This window comes from Periplaneta americana, chromosome 1 (genome assembly GCF_040183065.1).
Source record: "Periplaneta americana isolate PAMFEO1 chromosome 1, P.americana_PAMFEO1_priV1, whole genome shotgun sequence".
NCBI lineage: Eukaryota > Metazoa > Arthropoda > Insecta > Blattodea > Blattidae > Periplaneta > Periplaneta americana.
In genome coordinates, this window is record NC_091117.1 from 67273149 (window position 1) to 67295756 (window position 22608).

The window sequence follows — 22608 nt, forward strand, 5'->3', positions numbered from 1 at the left end:
AAAATGGGACTTTAATAACTTTTTTTTAGGGAAAATAGTGGGACATCATATTTTTCTAAAATCGAGTATTTATTTGATTTAAATTTAATCATAAGATGGATATACATACCAAAATGAAACACAAAAAACACTAAAAAAGGGAACAAATGATAATAATTTCAAATTATACTTGTTAAAAATAGTATTATAGCAATAAGAAGAAATTAAATGCATTTCAAATTTATTAACCCTCGCAGCTTAGCAACTTAGCTACTCCAGAATTTCATACTACTTACCTGGGGTCTTTTTGACCCTAAAAATATTTGTTTTAAATAATTAGGATATTTTATAGCTTACTGCATTTTTGTATGCAGTACAAGCAAATCGAAGGTTTTATTGCACCTAGATTTACTCACTGTCTTTAAACAATTAATTAAATTAGTTTAATGGCAGACTATTCTATATCCGTGTTTTTATTTTTTCAATTATCAGAGAACACATTCGTTTTCCTCGAAATAAAGCAGAAAAAGGAAATTCTTATTGCATGAAGTGTTAATTATTATGTTTATACAATTAATTAATTTAATTAATCTCATCACCTGATACAGTATAAGGAGCAAGAAGTTAAGTTTACTTATAATAATATTACTCTTGACCCTACAATATTTCATCCATAATCTAGATGACAGTTTATACTACTTGTTTCATTTGTTCACTTTTCAAAGTACATGTTCACTTTGCTTACAACAAAACACTATCACAGCAAAATAATTCTAATTAGAAAATAAAGACGTGCTCTATAACTGAGGGTATCCACGAACCCAAGCAATAAACATGAGAATATATATATATATATATATATATATATATATATATATATATGAAGTAATAATTTTAATTGTAAAGGAAACTAAAATAATCAAGGATAGCATTTCTAGGCTAGTGAAACATTTCGGAGTATATGGATGTAGATATTAACATAAAAGATTATGTGGTGTCAGAAAGACCCCAGGTAAGTGTCGAGGGTTAATATTTAGCTCAAATCAGAAATTAGGCTTCTAAAGGGGTTTATTTACTTTCATTGATTATAGTTCACGTTAACACTTTGTTAAAAACATAAAATTGTTTAGTCACACGTTAAAAAGTGTTAAATTTTTTAAAAAAGTATATACCTTGGACAGACGGCCCGTTTCGACGTGATATTGCGTCTTCATCAGTGTCTCCTGAACTACTGGTGATCTTGAATTCTACGATGTGCATTTGTCGGTTGTAGGAGTGGGGGTGTGTTGCTCTTATGGTTGGGGCTGGTTGTATGTGTGTTATGACGTATCATGACATCGAATAATGTGTGGGTATTGAACTGTAATTGTGTATTAAGTATATGTTGTGGGTATGTTATTGTATGTTTTTATATTTCGTATTGTTCTAAGATGTTTAACTGTGAACTTTTTGATGTGATGTGTAAAATTTCCATATCTGTTTCTATATTATTGTAGTCATGATTATTATTGATAATGTGTTCTACGTAATTTGATGTGATGTAGGGTTTGGTTATACTGTAGCTTTAATATGTTCATTATATCTTGTATGAAAGGATCTTCCTGTCTGTCCTATGTAAAAATGTGGACAACTATTGCATTTTAGTTTGTAAACTCCAGTTGAATTATATTTATTTTAATGTTTAATGTGATTATTTAGATATTTCTGTGTTGTGTTATTTACTTTCTTTACTCCAGTCATACTCAGCAGAAGTTGCTATTGCATTCAGCAACTCAGGTGTTGCAAGCAAATATGAATAAAATTATTGCAGTTATATTCAGCTGAATAGTTATTTGCCATAACTCTAAAACAAGGACATTTTTGCAAGGTCTTCTGTAAATTTACATTGCCTCTTTGGCATTGTTATGAGTAAAACACAGTTCTAATGTTCACTATAAACACGTATTAAATTGATCAAATCCGTAGCTGAACTTGGCAACTGAACAAAAAACGGTAAAAAAATCTCGAATATTATCGTTCTATCGATAAACAAAACTGGTAATACTAGCCTAAAAATTGTCATCATTAATAGATACAATAATTATATATAGCTTAGAGAAATATCTTCCATGTCGACAGTATGCTAGTATTATAGGTAAAATTATCGGCACACCTGTAAAAAGTTTATAACTTACAAACTTAAGCGAAAAATCGCGACGAAAGCCTATTTATCGAAAAAAAAAAGCCGGCACAGATTTTTTTAAGGCTAAAAAACGGGACAGTCCCAATTAATCGGGATGTATGGTCACCCTAGCCTCATGTGGCCCGCGGGCCGTGAGTTTGACACGTCTTTTGTATAAAATTAATTCCCATATGAAAATTATATTATATTGATGTCATTTGGCGAAAAAAGATGAGGTTCTTTTTTGCGCAAGTTCTTTTCCACACACACACACACGCACGCACACACACGCCATGGTCTGATATTCAAAGTGTTAAAATACGTAGGGAAAGGGAAGCATCGACTGTCGGGGCACTCAAAGACATTATTGTGTTTAGAATTCGGTGTGATGTATTTGCTTTAAAGTAACGATAGGTACTTTGAAGCGAGTTAACTTTCAACTCTCGTTAATGAAATTTCAAATTCAGCTTGGTAATTAAATTTAGTAGCTTACTGCATAACAAGACTGCCTATACTGATGACACCTCCCACACCTACGGTCGCGGTTTCGTGTTACGGTGAAGTACATATCGGATCATGTTGGCTGCATTAACTACACCGATATGCTAATAGTAGCTGTCAGAGCCATTATCACTGCGCAGCAATTTCCTTACGATGGCCGATTCATCTCCAACAGGCCTGAGTTTCCTGCTTACGAGTCTTTTATTTAGATATCAGTAGCTATTTGACTTAAAACCAGAGGAGCTGTTGAAATTATATTATAATCAATTTTTTATATTCACGTGGGTAGTTCGAATTTTTTTCCTGACTTCAGGCTTATCTTTGGATTAATAATAATTTATGCTACAAGAGAGTAAAGTAAGGTTTTATTCACGAATGGAATATTTAGCGCCCGAATGCGTGAAATCTGTTTACTCTCGTGTGATGTTCATGTTGAATAAATAAATAGTCTGTTTGTTTTGAGATACATCAACTTTCTTGCTATGTTAAGCCAAGAACTTATCAATACCGCCACGTAATTCATCCATAAAAAAAAATATATACACATTTGTTTATGTTTATTTGTTTATATATATATCAATCATTGCAGAATGATCTCGCTTAAGGCAGGTTCACAATAAACCGGGAACGGAAACGATAACGAGAACGGAAATATTGTTAAAATAAATGTATTTAAATGTGAACATTCACAATTAACTATTGTAGATGCTCACATTTAAATACATTTATTTTAATATTAGTTCCGTTCTCGTTTTCTTTGTCGTTTCCGTTCCCAGTTTATTGTGAATCAATCTTTACAGCCAAGTTAGATATTATGGTACAATGGACGCAATATGATAACATTCCTAATCAATCTTAATAGCATTCGAATATAAATTTAATATATATTCATTCGTAGTGTTCTGTCCAAGGACAAGTTTTTCACTACAAACCCAGCATTCTCCAATCTTTCCTATATTCCACCTTCCTCTTAGCCTCCGCGTATGATCCATATATCTGAACCCTTTCCTCTCGAATGAGTCCATGGAATCATTAACATTGCTATAATATCTGACTCATATGTTTTGCCTGATTATTCTATTTGGTATACTCAGAAGTAGTTTCGTTCTTAACCGATAGAGTGCAGCACCCGCCAGTTCCTTAGCCAGCTGTTATTAGGAAGAAACTTGCTTTGTAATTTTTTTTTTTTGTTTCCCTGCGGTCTTAGGTCAAAATACAAGATAGATGCAAAAATTATTTCACCCACAAAAACAATTCAGGTCAGAAAGGGTTAATGTCTAGTACAGTGGACTCTCCTAAGTTCGACAGAACAGAATTGAAAGTTCTGTCCGATAAGGGTAGTGGGTGTGGCAGGTGAAATGAATACAAATTCTTATTGGTTATCCATCAACGAATACAGTACTGTACTTGCGTTTCCTGCCCGCCCCGAGACTTACGTACCTGCGCTTCTAGTACCACAGTGGGTTTCAACAGTTCCGTCTCACAAACTGCACAATTCTCAAATAGAGAAAGATGAGTTCATTAATTTAAAATCAGTGATCAATATGGATGTCCTAATCAATAAAATATTATTTCCCTTTAACAGAAGTATCACTACAAGACACAGAACCAATTTCCATTCAAATGGCAAACTCATTTCTTAGTGCCCGTATAGGGGCGTGTCTAATTCTCCTACGTAAGCAGTCGAACTATAGGATGTCGAACTTAAGAGCTTCCACTGTATTAGGAGTATCGCCATCAAGGGGACACTTTGGCGTTCGGGCATTTCTTTAATTCTGAAATTCAGTAGCTTTCCAGATATTAAAAGATTGAATTTCAAGGTATGCCCGAAAAAGAACCATAATTTTAGTTTGTCCCAATGTACTTTTTGGGTTCGGATGATTCTTGGCATAGCCACCGGCGTAACTCGGTCGGTTAAGGCGCTTGCCTGCCGATCCGAAGTTGCGCTCGGGCGCGGGTTCGATTCCCGCTTGGGCTGATTACCTGGTTGTGTTTTTTCTGAGGTTTTCCCCAACCGTAAGGCAAATGTCAGGTAATCTATGGTGAATCCTCGGCCTCATCTCGCCAAATATATCGCTATCACCAATTCCATCGACGCTAAATAACCTAGTAGTTGATACAGCGTCGTTAAATAACCAAGTAAAAAAAAATGATTCCAGGCGACTGTGAATGTTTCTCATCACGAGCCAACAGATGTTTATGTTTGAAGATCTCCCCGGGAAAAAGATGTAACATCAAATTCTTATGGGGGTGGAAAAAGTTATTTTAAAACATTTGTTTATAACTATAAATTATTGAATTTAATGGATAGTTGGCTAGTCAAGGACAAAACTCTGACACACTCCATCTCTAACACTGCACTGAGAATGTAGTCACGTGGTGTGAAGGGCTGCTGTCTGAAAGATGCCTTGAAGTATGTGTTCGTATGAATACTAGTGTAGTTTACACCGAAATCAATAAATTTACAATTCATGTTTTGATTTTCAGATAAGTCAGTTATTAAATAGGCTACAATAAATAATGTTTAAATGTTCAATCTTATGGCTTATCTATTTAATATTAACATTTGTTTGTACATGTTAAATATAAATAATGAATAAACGTTTTCGCCTTTTATGGTATCATCAGATACAATTTGCTTCTACGATATCTGAATTACATAGTGGAATTTTTGTTTTCTCTTATAGTAAACCATCAAATTGCTATTTTAATAATTACATGTAGAATCATTACACATCTCAACAGACACCACGACATTAACGTAATATTACGAATTATTTTATGAATTATGACAAATATAAAATAAAGATATAAATTACATCAACAAAGCTTTACATAAATAAATTGAGCTATTATATTACAAACACAGTATCATATATTTAACCACACAGTTTGAAAACGTATTTGAATTTAACATTGTGACAATTTAAAATACACATGTAACTGAAACCATTGTAACATGAGTTTTATGTATTTCAATACTGAATGCAATATAATTAGTTATACACTGTAGACTTATTTATAATCTAAAATTTTTTTCCAACAAGTAAAATACATAAAACTTGTGAGTCATTATTACATATTATCACTTCTTATTATAACACCAATTTGATAGTTTACTACAAGAGAAAACAAAAATTCCACTATGTAATTTAGATATCGTAGAAGCAAATTATATCTGTTGATGCCGTAAAAGGCGAAAAGGTTTATATATTATTTAGATTTAATATGTATTAATATATGTTAATATTAAATTAATGTCATAAGATTGAACATTTTAACATTATTTATTGTATGAAATCATTAAAGCATATTGAAGTAATCAGTTTCACAATACAGGACATCATATTGGAAATGGACAGTCATTCGATTTTCAGATACAAGTTGAACCCAGCACCATGATAGTCACGTAACTTCTTCTCTCCTTGATTTCAGATTTATAAACAAAGCCTCGTCCACAGAAATTGAGAGGTGATACGCTTTGTAAGTGATGAGATATTTTTATTATCGGGTTGTGCTGCAAGTTTTTGTTAGACAACACCTGGTACGACCCGATCTCTGTGCCATCGTTCGTTATAAGTGTCTATGCCTAGGATAGTGTTTATGCCGAGAGGGCTTTCTTATACAACGTCTGAGATGGTAGAGTTATGAAGAACACCGTGTGGGAAGAAGTGGGTTGTTTGTAGTCGGCGGTCACCAGTAAAACAGCGCCGCGGCCGTAAACTTTTGATATCAAACATTGTTACGGCCCGCAATCATGTGCCGCCATGTGCCATACAAAAACCTGTTACGATATCGACCTGAGAGCTAAGGTGACGAAAATGGGAGCTCTTGTGTTCATAGCCACCCCTCCGTCTTGCTAACCAGGTTACCGTTGACAGCGAAGCAGCAACCTCTTTACTAATTGGCAATTTGTATCTCTTAGGAATATGTCGTGGTTATGTATGAAACATTTGTACTTTTTACTGCAGCAAATAATTAAGAGTTTGAGTAATAATACTGTATGGAATATTATGTTCTTGTTATTTAATTTTCATATAATCGTGGAATAATTCTTTATAACGATCTCGAAAAGGGAGCGAAAAATTGTTCGTTATACTAAAATTTCATAAAACTGAAAGTGAAGTCGAAAAACGTTGTTAATATGCCACATTACGAAAATGGAAAGTGTAACCTCACTGTAATGAAGGTTAAGCTGCTCCCTCTTAAATATACGGTACAGAGTTATCTACTGGATATCGATTTTGTATTTCTAATTTTTCTTAGAAGAATTATGCTTTTTCCAGCTTGTTATTGTTTAGTCAACTGTTCAAAGACAGGTTTGAACCTCATAAGAGACACCAATAAGCCATCACTCACGAGGCAACCAAGCCAGGAGATAATGTTTTTTTTCTAGGTTTTCCTCAACCGTAAGGCAAATGTCAGGTAATCTATGGCGATTCCTCGGCCTCATCTCGCCAAATACCATCTCACGATCACCAAGCCCATCGACGCTAAATAACCTCGTAGTTGATACAGCGTCGTTAAATAATCAAGTAAAGAAAAAGTTACCTCTATTTATGATGACGTCACTGCTTACATTAACAAGCCATATGGGGCCGTATTCATAGACATTCTTAGCGCGGGCTTTCGGTAGTTGATCAGCGTACTAACGTTTTTCGTATTCATAAACCAGTGTTAGCGATATGATGTGATATGAATCCCGTACAAGTAACCAATCGATAGCCGGGGTAGTTTAGCACGCTCGTAGAGCGGGCTAGCGAAATGTCTATGCATAGCACCCATGGTCTTCGAAATTACGATTTTACTATGATCCGAAGGCCGTGATGACTTAATTAGGAATTAAATAATTTACTTTATTTTAAATACGTATTAGTTTTGTGAAATGCAAACGAATTAAATAAGATTTAACTTCCGTATTTAAGTTAAATCACAGTTAGTTAATTTTGGATCAGTCACATGTTGAAATCTGCCCATAATGTGCGTTGATAATATGAATGAAAAAATTATATTTGATATCGTTATAACATATTACAATATTCGAAAGAAATCCGCCTCACCAGTGAATTAATTTACTATCATTGATTGGTATTGGCGAGACTTGATTGAGAGAATTAGGCGGGAATCATCTTATTTGATATAGCTGGAAGCGTTAATAGCAAGCAAGAAAACAGAAGCTCTCTTTCGTGCCAGTGGAGTGACAGTAAATTTGATTTTGTTTGATTCATATCACTTAACTGAGTCACCGCCATTGTTCCAAGTGAGCATTGCATTTTTTAACCTGGCGCGTTGCCATCTGTGCAATATTTCGGTGGAACTTGCCTTTTTAATCTTTCAGCGTTGTCGCTTCGCAGAACTGGCTCCCTCGTTCTTGCATGTTGTAATGATTTGCAGAGTCTGTGTTAGTACTCTTGCATATACAGAATGTAGAAAAAAGAGTATGGAATATCATTCGTAACTTTATAATTTTTAGGTTTACCATAAAATATTGTAGACCAAAGTTGTTGGAAATAAATCAAACAATATTATGCCAGACTTAAAAAAAATATATTTAGATATAGGCCTATAGGTTGTAACAGAAATATTGTTTAAATGACATCCTGTAATGATTTTAACATAATCTGGAATCTGTATTACATTTTATTGTATTAAATTTTATGTATAATCATCATTTTGAATATATCAGCTAGGAGTATTAATGTCATAAACTGGGAAACTCACCAATTCGAGTACTTTTTGATTATCCATTTCATTTTGGATGCAACAAGATCTGCTTTTCTTTAGCTTCAAATATGGTACGCAAGTTTTGAAGTCTGCTGTTGCCCATTCTTTCGAAGTTTCATAACCATTGTTGTTGGTATTCATTTATTTTCTCAGCGATTTTTTTTTTAAGTTTTTCTGTCTAAAAGAGTCAATCCGAGAAGAGGTCTTAGAAAATGCATTTGTACAACTTCCAACTACTTTTGTTGGTTTAGTATTAAGTCTCAGTTTTGATCCAAATGTTTGTATGGCCTGTGAAATTACATTGTGTCATCTTAATTATGTGTCAGTTGTCACGTGTAATTCGAAAACCAAAAGGGATTCAGTTAATAAAATGCATGCTTTTAAAGTGTTCACCTAACAATTACTAATCAAGTTTAAATATGAATAAAAACACTTTACATCTTTGCAAAAGTTTCTGGAAATGGAAAAAATTCACATACAAACAATGGTCTAGTTCTAGTTTGTCAAGAAAGCTGTCCATTCCCTTTTCCAGAGTTACAGAACTGATCTATTACATTTTATCTCTGATATTTTTCCTTCAGATCTTCAACATTCTGCACATCAAGTGGCCCCTTAGCAAGAAATTCAGCATGTTAAGGTCAGGTGATCTAGCCGGCCATTAAATGTGTCCTCTTCTTCCGATCCTTTTACCAGAGAATATATAGTTAAGGAAACTCGTTACTTCTCTTCCAAAGAGCGCAGGAACATCCTTTTGTTGAAACCAGACGTCCTCCTGTAGGTCATCAGGAGAACACTACTGACAAAATATTGGGGTAACATTATTGCGCAAAAGCCGTAGATTCTTATGAAATTTTAAATTTTCTTATATGAAAAATTGACCAGCTTTATTGTTTCTTGATAAGTCTGCCCACACTTTGACTTTATGAGAAAGCTGTATATGTACTTGTGTCATCCAATGAGAGTTGTAAAAACTAGTATCTAGTTACGACGATTGACACCGACATTTAAATAGGTGTGAAAATATTATGTATCTCACAAGATCTTGGTTTTGATATATCTTCTAAATTAAGATTTAATAGAATTAATTCCTTTTGTCAAAGTCGTATTCACTTAATTTCTTGCAAAAGCTGAATATTGTATGGATACTATTTCTGTGATCTTAATAATTTACAGGCCACCGGCGTGGCTCAGTCGGTTAAGGCGCTTGCCTGCCGATCTGAAGTTGCGTGCGGGCGCGGGTTCGATCCCCGCTTGGGCTGATTACCTGGTTGGGTTTTTTCCGAGGTTTTCCCCAACCGTAATGTGAATGCAAGGTAATCTGTGGCGAATCCTCGGCCTCATCTCGCCAAATATCATCTCGCTATCACCAATCTCATCGATGCTAAATAACCTAATAGTTGATACAGCGTCGTTAAATAACCAACTAAAAAAAATAATTTACATTATGATGCATAACTGATATTGTAGCCTATTGAAGTTCCACTGTTTGTAGTAGTAGTGGTAGTGGTATTAGTTTATTATCCTTTACAGAGATATAGCAGAGATATAGTGTTTGTGCATGAAATGTACAGCTCATGCATTTTGTCAAGATACCCGCGATGTGCAGTACCGGAAAAAGTTTCTGTTGAGGGGGTAGGAGTAGAAGGGAAGGTAGGGCGTGTGTCTACCGAGTTCAAGGCAAAGGCTAACCCATTCCCCTATAATTCGTAAGTAGACCCATCCGATCTCGTGCGCAGCTCTGTAGGAAGAGTGGGGGAGTGTCTTGGACAAAATGCATGAGCTGTAAATACAATAACAAGATTATACAATAATAGGGGAAGACCGTGTATATTGGACCACCTAAGTTTGAATGGCCGTAACTCACTTATCATATTGAGAAAAATGTCCCTGAATTTTTTATGATGGTAGATTGCCATAATAAATCCCTAAATAAAATATGACTTCACTAATTTTAATTCTAATACTTCAAAAATAAAATTTAATCAAAATTTCGAAGTCGTGTAACTTGAGCCAGGGTCGTGTAATATGAACCAGAGGATCGTGTAACTTGGACCAGGCATATTAAACACATTTAACTCCTATAATGTTGTTTATTCAAACAAAAATTTGTGTCAAGCAATTATTTCACATACAACAGTAATAAAATAGTTAATCTGTAATTGTTGCACATTCTTCGTGGGCCCATTTTCCACACCGATTGCACTGAATCCAGTCTTTGTTCTCACTTTCACCACAAATAACACAGCTTGTTTTGGATGTCACCTTAACTTTCAAATCAAATAATTTTCTCTTCTTTGCAGCCTTCCCATCTGATTGTTGCTGCAGAGCATTCTTGTGTGGCGTAGCCGTCAGCACCACGCCAGATGCATTGTATCTCGTTCCGGATTTTCTCTGTCCAGATTTGGAAGACGAAGGCAAAGGGCTTATTTCCTTCAGTGATACATATTCTGTGAGACCAGAAAGTAGCTCCACATTGTCTCCCATCTTTTTCTCTGCTGATGCTGCTGTTGTTGCTCCTTCCACTTCTTCTGCTGCCCGAGATGCTGATGCTGATGGCTCACCATTCAAAGGCCGATCGGTCACCAAAAAAGGCGCGAAATCAGCCTCTGAAAACACATTTCGGTTGACAGGCCAAAGACCAGTGTGCTTAAAGCCATTCATTGCAATCTGCATATTTGCTGCTCTGGGGAATGTCACTCCTACCAGTGAGGCAATGTGCTGGATATTCAGCCGCTGTCCTGGAAGTTCCCTCATCTTCGTTGATATGGCAGCTGACATGAATGTATTCAGAGGTTTGAAGAACGACACATCCAGTGGTTGGAGATGGTGCGTGCAGTGTGACGGTAGAGATAACATTATCACACCGTACTGACGGCAGATCTCAATCGCTTTCAGCGATTGCGTATGGCTACTGTGACCATCTAAAATCAACAGTACTTTCTCCTGAGGGCTGGGTTTGACAGTTCTAATGAAGTGTCTAATCCATTCACAGAATGTGTCAGAATCCATCCATCCCTTATCCTGACAGCGGAAGATGGTGTTAGGAGGCGCTCCAAATGTGAGAGACTCCATCATTTTTTTCTTAGCGTAAATCAGCATAGGAGGTACAAAGAAGCCACTCGCACTCATGGCATACACTCCTGTCACATTCTGACCTCGCTCACAAGAAGAAATGGCTCCAACCTGAGGTTTTCCCCTCTGTGCCAAAATCTTCTCTTGGCGTTGAACGACATTGTGGGATGTCTCGTCCATGTTGAATATTCTGGCAGCAGTTAATTTGTGTTGGTCGACAAGGTGTTCCAATGTGTCAAAGAACTTGCCGACGACAACCCTGTTGAATCCTGAAGCCCTGGCAAGTGATGTGGCTTCTGGCTGCCTAAGGCTAAGTTCGGGATGGCGCTTCATAAAGCCGGAAAACCATTCTTTGCCGGCAGACTTCGTTTCCCTGTTGAACCAAGTGGCCAGTTTATTCTTCTCTGCAATCTCGTATGCTAATTTCATAACACTTCTTCGTGTCAATCTGAAATTAAAGAATAAGCAGATTAAGTATTAGGCCTATATTAAGTTTGATTGAATTAAGTTGTAGGTCTATAGTAGGCCCTAATATACATTTTGCTGTAATGTATTTACCCATAGAACATTTTTTCTAGCTGCAGAAGATGTGTCACAAGATCATTTTCCACCTCTTGTGGCAAGTCAAGTGGGTGACCGGGCTGGCTAATTTTAGCGTCCTTCCTTTTGTTGTATGTTTTAAGTGTGGCACTAGGTATATTATATCTTCGTGCAGCCTCATTGACGCCAACCCCTTCCGATATTGCAACTAAAGCGAGTTGCAGATTTTCTTCTTTCCACTTCCCATACACTCCCTTCGCTTTTCTTGCCTGTCTTGTAGTCATCTGTAAAGTAATGGCGAAAGCAGAATTTGTTAAAAAGTTGTAATTGTCGACCCACCAAATGAAACGAAGTCTTATTACAGAATTTAAGAAATAAAATATTGAAATAAACTAAAGTAATGTTTTATAATATTATTATTTATATAATATTATATAAATAATATTTTAATTATATGTCCTTACAAAATTTTCATCCACTGACCTCTGATTTTTGGAAATTCACACTAGTGAAGACATAATGGACAATTTTATCTTCTAAATTTGTTATATTATAAGGGTAGGTACATTTTAGCATTGGCTCAAGTTACACGCTTTGTGATGGTTCAATTTACACGCATTGTAAAAGAAACACTTAAAAATTATTTACGTAAAAACTACTTTACAAATATTGATATAAATTTCACTCAACTTACCTCCAACACTGGTATTTCTTCGTAGCTATGTATAAGGCAGTCTTGTATTTCTAAACGTCTTCGCACAACACGCTGTCAAACTAATGTGAAAAGATTTGAAGAATTTGGGGACAGAATGTTCGACACCATTATGACCGCGTCAAGCCAACCCTGCATAATGAGATTTATGGACAGTTGCCTACCATGTAGAAGGTTCAAAGCGCTGTATAAAGTACCTTGCAAACTATCCTGGAAATAGTGATTGCATCATTGGATCAAGTTACACACTGGTCCAAGTTACACGGACTTCCCCTATACTAATTGATAAATCGTAATTACCAGGACTGTGACATCGGTATATTAGTATTAGTTTGAGGTCTATTGAAGGTGAACATACGACGCCGGACAGAATGTAGTCGACGTTTTTCAAGTACAGGCAGCAGAAGCGAATTTGACACACGCCTGAGCAAGCACCGTTCCGTGTTTTGTATACTATTATGTATATTATAAAATCAAGACAATACAGTCATTGCATATAAGGGTTAATATCGGCAAGGTCTAAAATGCTGGTGAGGTTGAGAATAATTGTTGGAAATCATACTTAAATTGTCACAAATGTGGTAAAACATAAGTCTTAAAAAAATTTTTTTGAAAGAATTTTGCATTATAGTTTTAGAAAGCCGAAAACGTATTTGGCTTACAATTTTGCTTTTCCTATATTTTACTGTTTATCACAACTATTACGTGCCTTACGTTTCTTGCATGTTGTTGCCTGGTTTCGGTTCCTGCTGCAATAAACAATAACATTCATTTTCAAAGTTTCAAATGAAAATGACCGCCGAGTGTCGGATAGTATAACCTTACAATGTGGAAAAACTGCATCGGCTGAAACCAAGGGCGTATATGTAAAATATTTCACATCGTCCATTTCTGCATCAAGTTGATAACAGTCGCACTTGTCATCCGGCAAAACTCTTGTAATTTTGCATAATGAATTGAAACTACCGTTTTTTTAATTACAGTGTTCATTTTCGCACACACCTATTTGCTTATATCATCTTGCAGATTATTCACTTTTGAGATGAGATTATTTACTATCGAAACTTGCTTCACCAATTTCACACCAGTCTTTTCGAGACATTTGATTGTACAGAGGATAAATCCAAAATTGGATGAAATATATTCACACTGTTTTTTAATATTTGGGTCACCAAGTAGAGTTTGGGCATTACTTATGGAAGCTGCATCGTTTCCGTCAAACATCTGTATGACCCCTGCTATCCTTATACAAGGATTGTATTATCTTGATTTTATAATACGCAATAACCGTATACAAAACACGGAAAGTGCTGCTTAGGCGTGTGTCAAATTCGCTTACGTTGCCTGTACTTGAAACACGTCCGGCGTCGTGTGTTCAGTTTCAATCGACCTCAAACTAATACAAATATACCGATGTCACAGCCCTAGTAATTACAAACAAAATAGAATAATGCACAAATTAATAGCAAACTTCAAACTAAGTAAAATTAACAACAGAAGTTTAGTTGAATGTTTAAATTAGCGAATCACAGGCTAAGTAAAATTAACGAAAACAGTACCAATAAAATTTTAAATCACAAGCTAACTAAAATTAACAATAATACAAATTAATTATTAAAATAAATCCCAGATGACAAGTTTATTAAATTGACAGCAGTGAATTAAATAGCAAATTATACTCGTAACCTAACTGAATTTGACATACAATACACTTGAATGTTTAATTACTCGTAAATGGCAAATTAAAACTAACTAACTAACAAACAATAATTCACAGAACTAGTAATGGAGCAGAGCAAACATAAATCGAGACGTATAGCAGGGCAGAAGATAGGCCTACAGAGATAAGGAGTGTGATAGAAATCTATGTGAAAACAATAAATGCTGAGTTTATAGTGCCTACATTAGTTGTCCGTTTGTACATCGTTTCTGAAGAAGTACTCGTCCAACTTATAAAAACAATGGTTTGCGAGGAAATGCTTCAGAGAGTTTCGAAAGGAATTTTCTGTTTTCTGATTGCAGATGTTGGCCAGAAGCGAATTAAAGATGTTGGAACATAAGTAAATGAGAGACGATTCAAGTAGTTTAATAGTGTGTTTAGAGAGGTTATGGTGTTCTTGTTTCGAGTATCATAAGAATGATAGAATTTCGCTTGAATAAATTTTTATGTTTGAAAGCATATTGCGCACGTTCGAAGATAATTATGGACGAAACTGTTAGAATCTTTTGCTGATTAGACATTTGCAAGAGTTGCGAGGTTTAATTTTGAAGATAGTCCTAATTATTTGTTTTTGTAGGACAAGAATTCTGTCTATTAAGTATTGATCTGCTGATCCCAAGATATTGTATTGTATTTTATCCTGGAGTAGATGTGGCTGTAATAGCAAGACATGAGAGTTTTCCTACTGGTTTATTCTGATCTTTAATATCATATGAAAGGCATTTTATCCTCTTGTGGTTGTCTCTGGTCTTCTAGATTTTTGCTTATTCTTCTCTTTTCCTCTTTTATTGTTACAGTATCTTAGAAACAGATGATTGTGTTATGTGTGTACACAGGTCTACTTTTTTAAACAAATCAGATATCTCTTTTTGATTTCTCGTTCTGATCCCATAACGAACGATTATTTGGACTTCTCTACCTTTGAATAAGAAGAACGATTTTTAGCTCAGGAACGGACAAATTTTCATTCTTAGTTTTAGTGATTTTTTTCTTCATGCTATTTGTATTTTTATAGTTTCATGTCATATTATATACGGATACAGCTACTTATGTTGTGTAATCTTCAAAGAAATTTAATTAATGTTTAAAATAGAATTCAGTGACACAATTGAAATATTTCTTTACACGTACAGTATACAGGATGTTTCAAAAATACTGGGCATAATTTCAGGTATGTATTTCCCACATGTAGACAATCAAAATAGTTCATTGCAACATGTGTTCGGAAATGCTTTATTTCCGAGTTATGGCCTTCACAACATTGAAATTCACCGGTCGTTGCCGTCAAAGGAGACATTAAGAGGGCACTCTGACAGTTCATTCCGAGGCGAAGGCTACATTCAGTGTTGTGTAGGCGTTAGACTGTGCGGCATGTATTCAAATCAAGAGCTGGCAGATATACACTTCATGTACGGTAAGGCGGACGGCAATGCTGCGCTGGCTCGTCGTTTGTACCAGGAGAGGTACCCACAGCGACAATGTCCAGATGCACATGGCGCTCCTGCACACTTCAGTCGTACGGCTCTCCGGTACTTGGATCGAAGGTTTCCTGATCGATGGATATGTAGAGGTGGCCCAATTGCTTGGCATCCACGCTCACCTGATCTGAACCCTCTCGATTTCTACTTGTGGGGCCATTTAAAATCATTGGTTTATTCGTCTCCGGTGCCTGATTTGGAATCCCTTCGGAATCGAATTGTGGCATGTTCTGAGGACATACGCAATACTCCTGGAGTTTGGGATCGTGTTCGCAGGTCAATGAGACATCGATTCAAGCAGGTGGTGGACATTTTGGACATCTTCTGTAATGACAACGACCTGCGGAAAGAAAAACGTTCCGGTGAATTTCAATGTTGTGAAGGCCATAACTCGGAAATGAAGCATTTCCGGACACATGTTGTAATGAACTATTTTGATTGTCTACATGTGGGAAATACATACCTGAAATTATGCCTCGTATTTTTGAAACACCCTATATAGGGGAGAGTTGGGTAATATCGGACATCGGGTAATATCGGACGGTGATGGTTTTTTTATTTTAGTAGGTTATTTTACGACTCTTTATCAACAGCTTAGGTTATTTAGCGTCTGAATGAGATGAAGGTGATAATGCCGGTGAAATAAGTCTTGGGTCCAACACCGAAAGTTACCCAGCATTTGCTCATGTTGGGTTGAGGGAAAACTCCGGAAAAAACCTCAACCAGGTAACTTTCCCCGACCGGGAATCGAACCCGGGCCACCTGGTTTCGCAGCTAGACGCGCTAACCGTTACTCCACAGGTGTGGTCTCGGTGATGTTTCTTTCATCTATCACCAGATGGTAGTACCTAAGTGACATGGTTACGTCTCTGTATGCGTCATCTGAACACTGCTACTACCATCTGGTGGTAGATGAAAGAAACATCACTGTACTACCATCTGGTGGTAGATGGAAGAAACATCATTGTCCGATATTACCCGATGTCCGATACTACCCAACTCTTCCCTACAATTTAATGCAAATTTCAAAAATGTAAATTAAAATGGGATGTCGCTAAAAGTTACTCTCTGTGTGTCAGAATATATTTTTTCTCCAAAACAATGGTACAATATTAGTTAATTTATTTCCAGTAACATTTCTATGTAACATTTTATGGTAAAACTATATACAACTACGTGTAGACTATAACATTACAAATAATGTTCTACATTCTATGTGCTTTAAACTCGATAGTTTATTAGAACCAAATCAATTCTCCGACAGATCTTCGCAAAAGGAAGTAGAGGTTGGAATCCCAACTGAGTTTATCAGTTTTTTTTTTCTAGATAAAAGGAAGCTACGTCCAATTTGAAATTTTATAATGAGAAAATATCCCATTTAACCTCAAAAAGTGCTCCACGTCACAGAAAGTTCTATAATAAAAATAAGTGTAAAGTGTGAAATGCGAATAAGAGGATTTTGTTATCCATGGCGTAATATTTTACTTTTTCCAAGTGTGGGCGTTTCTGCAAAAACATGTTCATTGAGTTCGTTTGTTTTTTAAAACGACCTACATGTTTGCAATCGTTAATTATAGGCCTAACACTTTGCTAGAAAAAAGACAATAAAATGAAAAAGGAAAGTAATTAAAATCACGAAAATGCTATACAGGTTTTACACACGCTTTAGAACTGCCACTTTCGATGGGTTATAAACAACGCCTTCTCACACCATCCACGCAGGTCTTCACAGAAAATGGAAGTTAGAGTTTCATAATTTCAGAGATTGACTTTTTTCTGTGTCGTAAAGCCCCTATTTACTATTTTCAGCACTGAAACACTTCACGATGAAAATAAATTCTGCTCGCTTTTAGTACTGATATATTCGTGTACCAACATTTCAACTTGCTGGCTGCTCCTTGCACCATCGGGTGGCCTAAGGGTTGGAGAACGAGATTCGTGTTCCGAAGCTACGAATGGGCATGGGTTCGAAACACTTGATATATTACCTGGTTAGTTTCTTCCTAGTTTTCCGTAATTATAAACCGAATATCAGGTAATCCAGTACCGAATCCTCAGGCTCATTCCGACGAAACAATGGTTCGCTATCACGCTTTCATCTACTCTAAGAAACGGTGCAGAAGAAAGAGCGTCGTTAAATAACCTATTTAAATAAGACGGAAATTCTGGACATACTAGCCTGTTTTCGGATGAAAAATAGCCTACAAGCATGATATTTTATTTATCATGTTTAAAATATAAAGACTTATAGAGTATGCAAAAATGTTTGTTTTACTTACTAGGAAGGGTAAAAAATAGGAAAAAGTGACGATAAAATATAACGTATATATGTCAGTTATCCCTCGTCTAACCCACTGTAACCTTGTCTTAATCATCGGTCTCCAGTTACTTAGATATCTAGGGTAACCATCATCTAACTCAGTCTGATCTTATCATAATCCTCTACCTCCTGCCACTCAGCTATCCCCTTGTCTAGCCCATTATAATCTTTTCACATTCCTTGACCTCATGTCACTCAATTGTCACCTCGTCTAACCCACTCTAACCTTATCATAGTCTTGGACTTATTTTAGACTTAACACATTTTATACCAGTAATTTTGGGACTCTTTTCACATGTAGTGGGCATGATACCGGATCTCTACCGAAAATAATCCAGCCTACAAACATCATCGAACTTAGAACCATGTTTGTGCCTTGCCGGATGCTTGTAGCACGACTATCGGCGAAACGTTTTCCCAGAGGAAAATCATTAGCTTGAATCAGTCTTTATAGAGTTCCAGCCTTTCGGGAAGAGAAGACGATCGCATACATTTCAGGAAAAGACCCAATCTCATCTATGTAGATACAGGTTAGCGTATTGTTTCGTTGTACATTTTTACCAGGTTCCTTCCCTAAGGGTGCTTTTGAAATTTTGTTACTGCCTTTTTTTTTAGGTCTGTGTGTTTGCAGACCCCGTGGGTTTTATAAGTTGAAGATCCTTGTTTTAAGGCAATTTCTTTCCACAGCTTTCGGAACGTGCAGTAGAGGTCCTATATAGCCGGGCTTGGCTACTGTTACCCTGACCTCGTAATGGAGCCTTTCTAAGAGCAAGAGTGCTTCAAGGAGACTCTTTTAATTTCTTCTCAGTCATGTTCCTGGAAGTTTTGGGTTTTGTGTGCCAGTCACTGAGTAATTATACTCCGGAAATTTAATTTTTATGTTAAAAATGGCCTGTAGAGATATTTGTAACCTTAACTTTGACTAAATTGGAGCATTAATTGAGTTGTAGATTGGGACGGCGTAGTACCGAATCGGAAATGAAGCGTGTTTCATATAATTTGATGATTTATTGATTTTTGGTGCAAGCTGCTGACCTCATCTAACAAGAACGCGTTAGCTAACTGATTGGGTCTTTGTATAAAATTAATATGCGCGGTACCATCGGTTTCTGAACTTGGCTTTCATTTCGGAATTCAGAGATGGAATTTCAGGGAATCTATTTATGTTTAAATTCTCTGTCTGCCTATCAGCAGTTTTGCTGGTTTTTCCAGTTTCCCCTGGGCTATTTGCAGGTTTATTTGGATCCTTTTTAATTCTAATTATGAAATTATTACCGTCATAACTGCCATAGAATAAACATTTAAAATATAGCTTACAAAATATACTCAGAAATAAACGGTGCCATAGAAATGACACCTTATACATTTCACGCAGTAATTAATAGAGCTGCTACTTTACATAAGCATATGTACAAAATATGAGAAGCTATTTATGTTTAAATTCTCTGTCTGTCTATCAGCGGTTTTGATGGCTGTTTCAGTTTCCCCTGAGGCATTTCCAGATATATTTAGGATGCCTTTTTAATTCTAATTATGGAATTATTACCGTCATAACTGCCATGGAATAAACATTTAAAATATAGCCTACAATATATATACGCAGAAATAAACGGTGCCATACAAATGACACCTTATAAATTTTACGCAGCTATTAATAGAACTGCTACTTTACATAAACATATGTACAAAATATTAGAAGCTATTTATTTTTAAATTCTCTGTCTGTCTGTCAGCGGTTTTGATGGCTTTTCCAGTTTCCCCTGGGCCATTTCCAGGTTTATTTAGGATGCCTTTTTAATTCTAATTATGAAATTATTACCGTCATAACTGCCATGGAATAAACATTTAAAATATAACCTACAATATATATACGCAGAAATAAACGGTGCCATACAAATGACACCTTATAAATTTTACGCAGCAATTAATATAACTGCTACTTTACATAAACATATGTACAAAATATTAGAAGCGCTTTATGTTTAAATTCTCTGTCTATCAGCGGTTTTGACGGCTTTTTCAGTTTCACCTGAGCCATTTCCAGCTAACACTTTGTATGCACTTCTGGATGCATCCATACGTGCTACATGTCCTGCCCATCTGAAACGTCTGAATTTAATGTTCCTAATATTATGTTAGGTAAAGAATATAATGCGTGCAGTTCTGATAATAATAAGAATAACAACAATAATAATCATAATAATAATAAAAAATAATAATAACAATAATACTTACAAATAGCTCTTAAGGAACTCGAAGGTTAATTGGCGCCGTCACATAAGCCCACCATCGGTCCCTATCCTGAGCAAGATTAATCCAGTCTCTAGCATCATATTTCACCTCCCTGAAATCCATTTTAACATTATCCTCCCAATTACGTCTCGGCCTCCGCAAAGATATTTTTCACTCACTCTTCTAACACACTATATGCACTTCTGGATGCACCCATACATACTACATGCCTTACCCATCTCAAACGTCGAATTTAATGTTCCTAATTATGTTAGATGAAGAATACAATTCCTACAGTTCTACTAATAATAAGAATAACAATAATAATAACAATGGAAAGTAATAATAATAATAATAATAATAATAATAATAATAATAATAATATTTTTCTTTACAAACTTTTATTGTCCTTAAAATTAGTTTTTGACTCTTCTGCTCTGTTTATAGCTGTATGGGGATAAGTCGCGAAATAATTTAACTTGAACATATATCAAGCATGCATGCAGATTCGGTTGACCGTAGCCATTTCTTACTTCTGGAAACTAAATAAAACTGTGGGAATATGTCTTCTAGCGGTAAGGAAACTGAACAGGCATAGTGTAGTTTCTAAACGTTAAAAGAGAGGTATTCACCATCACCACATGGTTTGAACCCCAAAATTGTTCTTCTGAGTACAAACGTTGTGAAAGCCTAAAAAAATCTTCTTGTGTATTTGAAGTGAACTGTTACAGAACGTTAGTTTATTTTATGTTGGCTGTAACTAATTTTGCTTTCGTTTCTTTACAGTTGAGTTGATATTTTTCTTTAAATGGAACTTCTAAGAGATTCAGAATGTGAGTAAAATAACTAATATTCATATACATTTTAAGAGTTTAGTAACTGACTTTGACCATTGTCTTCCTCTTGTCTTGACTGATCTTTTCCAGCTCATATCACAATGGATAGTTTTCGTGATAGACTGGAACATTGTATGACTGTGAATGGTTCTCATTTTGAGCATCTGTGGTAAAGTTTGGTTAGTAATAATGTTTTGTTTAGTTTTTAATGGGTCCCGCCCCGCGGCGTCGTGGTCTAAGGCATCCTGCCTAGGACTCGCGTTACGGAATGCGCGCTGGTTCGAGTTCTCATGGGGGAAGTAATTTTCTCATGAAATTTCGGCCAGTGTGTGGGACCGGTGCCCACCCAGCATCGTGATGCACTTGGGGAGCTACGATAGGTAGCTAATCCGGTTGCGAATGCCGGCTATAACGGCTGGGGGGGATCATCGTGCTAACTACACGATACCTCCATTCTGGTTGGATGATCGTCCACCTCTGTTTCGGCATATGGGCATGAGGTCAGCAGGCGGCTGGTTGGTCTAGCCCTTCACGGGCTGTAGCGCTAGATTATTATTATTTAGTTTTATGGTCTACTCAACATGATTTTACATACTCATTTGTCTCAAGTTTGAAGTTAACGAAACAAGTATAATAAGTAGTTAAGAGACATGAAACGGGTGAATGAATAAAATTTCTACACATTCATACCTAAAATTTAAATGAGATTCGGAATATGTAAAGTTTAATATAGGTTGCTGTTTAAAAAAAAAAAAAATAAAGTTTGCTGCCACACTCTGTATGTCTGAATAACGAACTTTTTTTCGAACACTGATAGGCCTGCCATATTGTATTGTTTATCTCCCAATAAATTTTGTATAATACCTTTTTTTTCTGTAAAATTACAATTTAAGACGTTATGAGTAATATTCCATACTTTTTGAACACTCTGTATATTAACCCCGTGGAATGCTCGTCGTAAGAATTTTGAAATGTTGCTTCCCAGAAAATGTGATATGATGAAGTCGCTTCTGTTTTACGTATTTGTGCATGGTGACGGGAATTGTTATGAATTACGGTGATATTGTACAACTTTTGAAAAAAAAAAAACAAGACTACCCCAAGATGATCTGCTTAGCATGGTTTTCTTTCTTTCTTTACCTTAGTTTAACCTCTCCATTTTAGGTTCATTTATACGACCCACACCACCCGGGCCTTACAGGGCCGCGACCTGTCGGGAGAGGAATTAATCAATGGATCACATACATACTTTTTTGACCACGCAAGGACATGGAGGGCCTCCCCGGATGAGGGATCAGCTCAATGCCAGGGCCACCTCCGATACAACACAAAC

The 22608-nt window shown here is 36.0% G+C and overlaps 2 protein-coding genes across 11 annotated transcripts in view; one reads left to right on the top strand and one right to left on the bottom strand.

Moving 5' to 3' along the window:
* LOC138698290 (uncharacterized) overlaps positions 1 to 12598 on the bottom strand; it is a 94567-nt gene extending 81969 nt beyond the window's left edge. The window contains exons 1-2 of the mRNA XM_069824493.1: positions 11996 to 12598; positions 10628 to 11885 (exon numbers count right to left, since the gene is read on the bottom strand). Of these exons, the coding sequence (XP_069680594.1) occupies positions 10628 to 11885; positions 11996 to 12261 (1524 nt within the window). The 5' untranslated portion in view covers positions 12262 to 12598. The remainder of the gene's footprint in view (positions 1 to 10627; positions 11886 to 11995) is intronic.
* The window catches only part of Camta (Calmodulin-binding transcription activator), a 1741786-nt gene that overhangs the window by 198275 nt on the left and 1520903 nt on the right, over positions 1 to 22608 (top strand). The window contains exon 2 of one of the 10 annotated variants that reach the window (XM_069821663.1): positions 21226 to 21272. The exons of the other annotated variants lie outside the window; for them this stretch is intronic. The gene's annotated coding sequence lies outside the window, so the exon portion shown is untranslated. The remainder of the gene's footprint in view (positions 1 to 21225; positions 21273 to 22608) is intronic. 10 annotated transcript variants of the gene reach the window in all.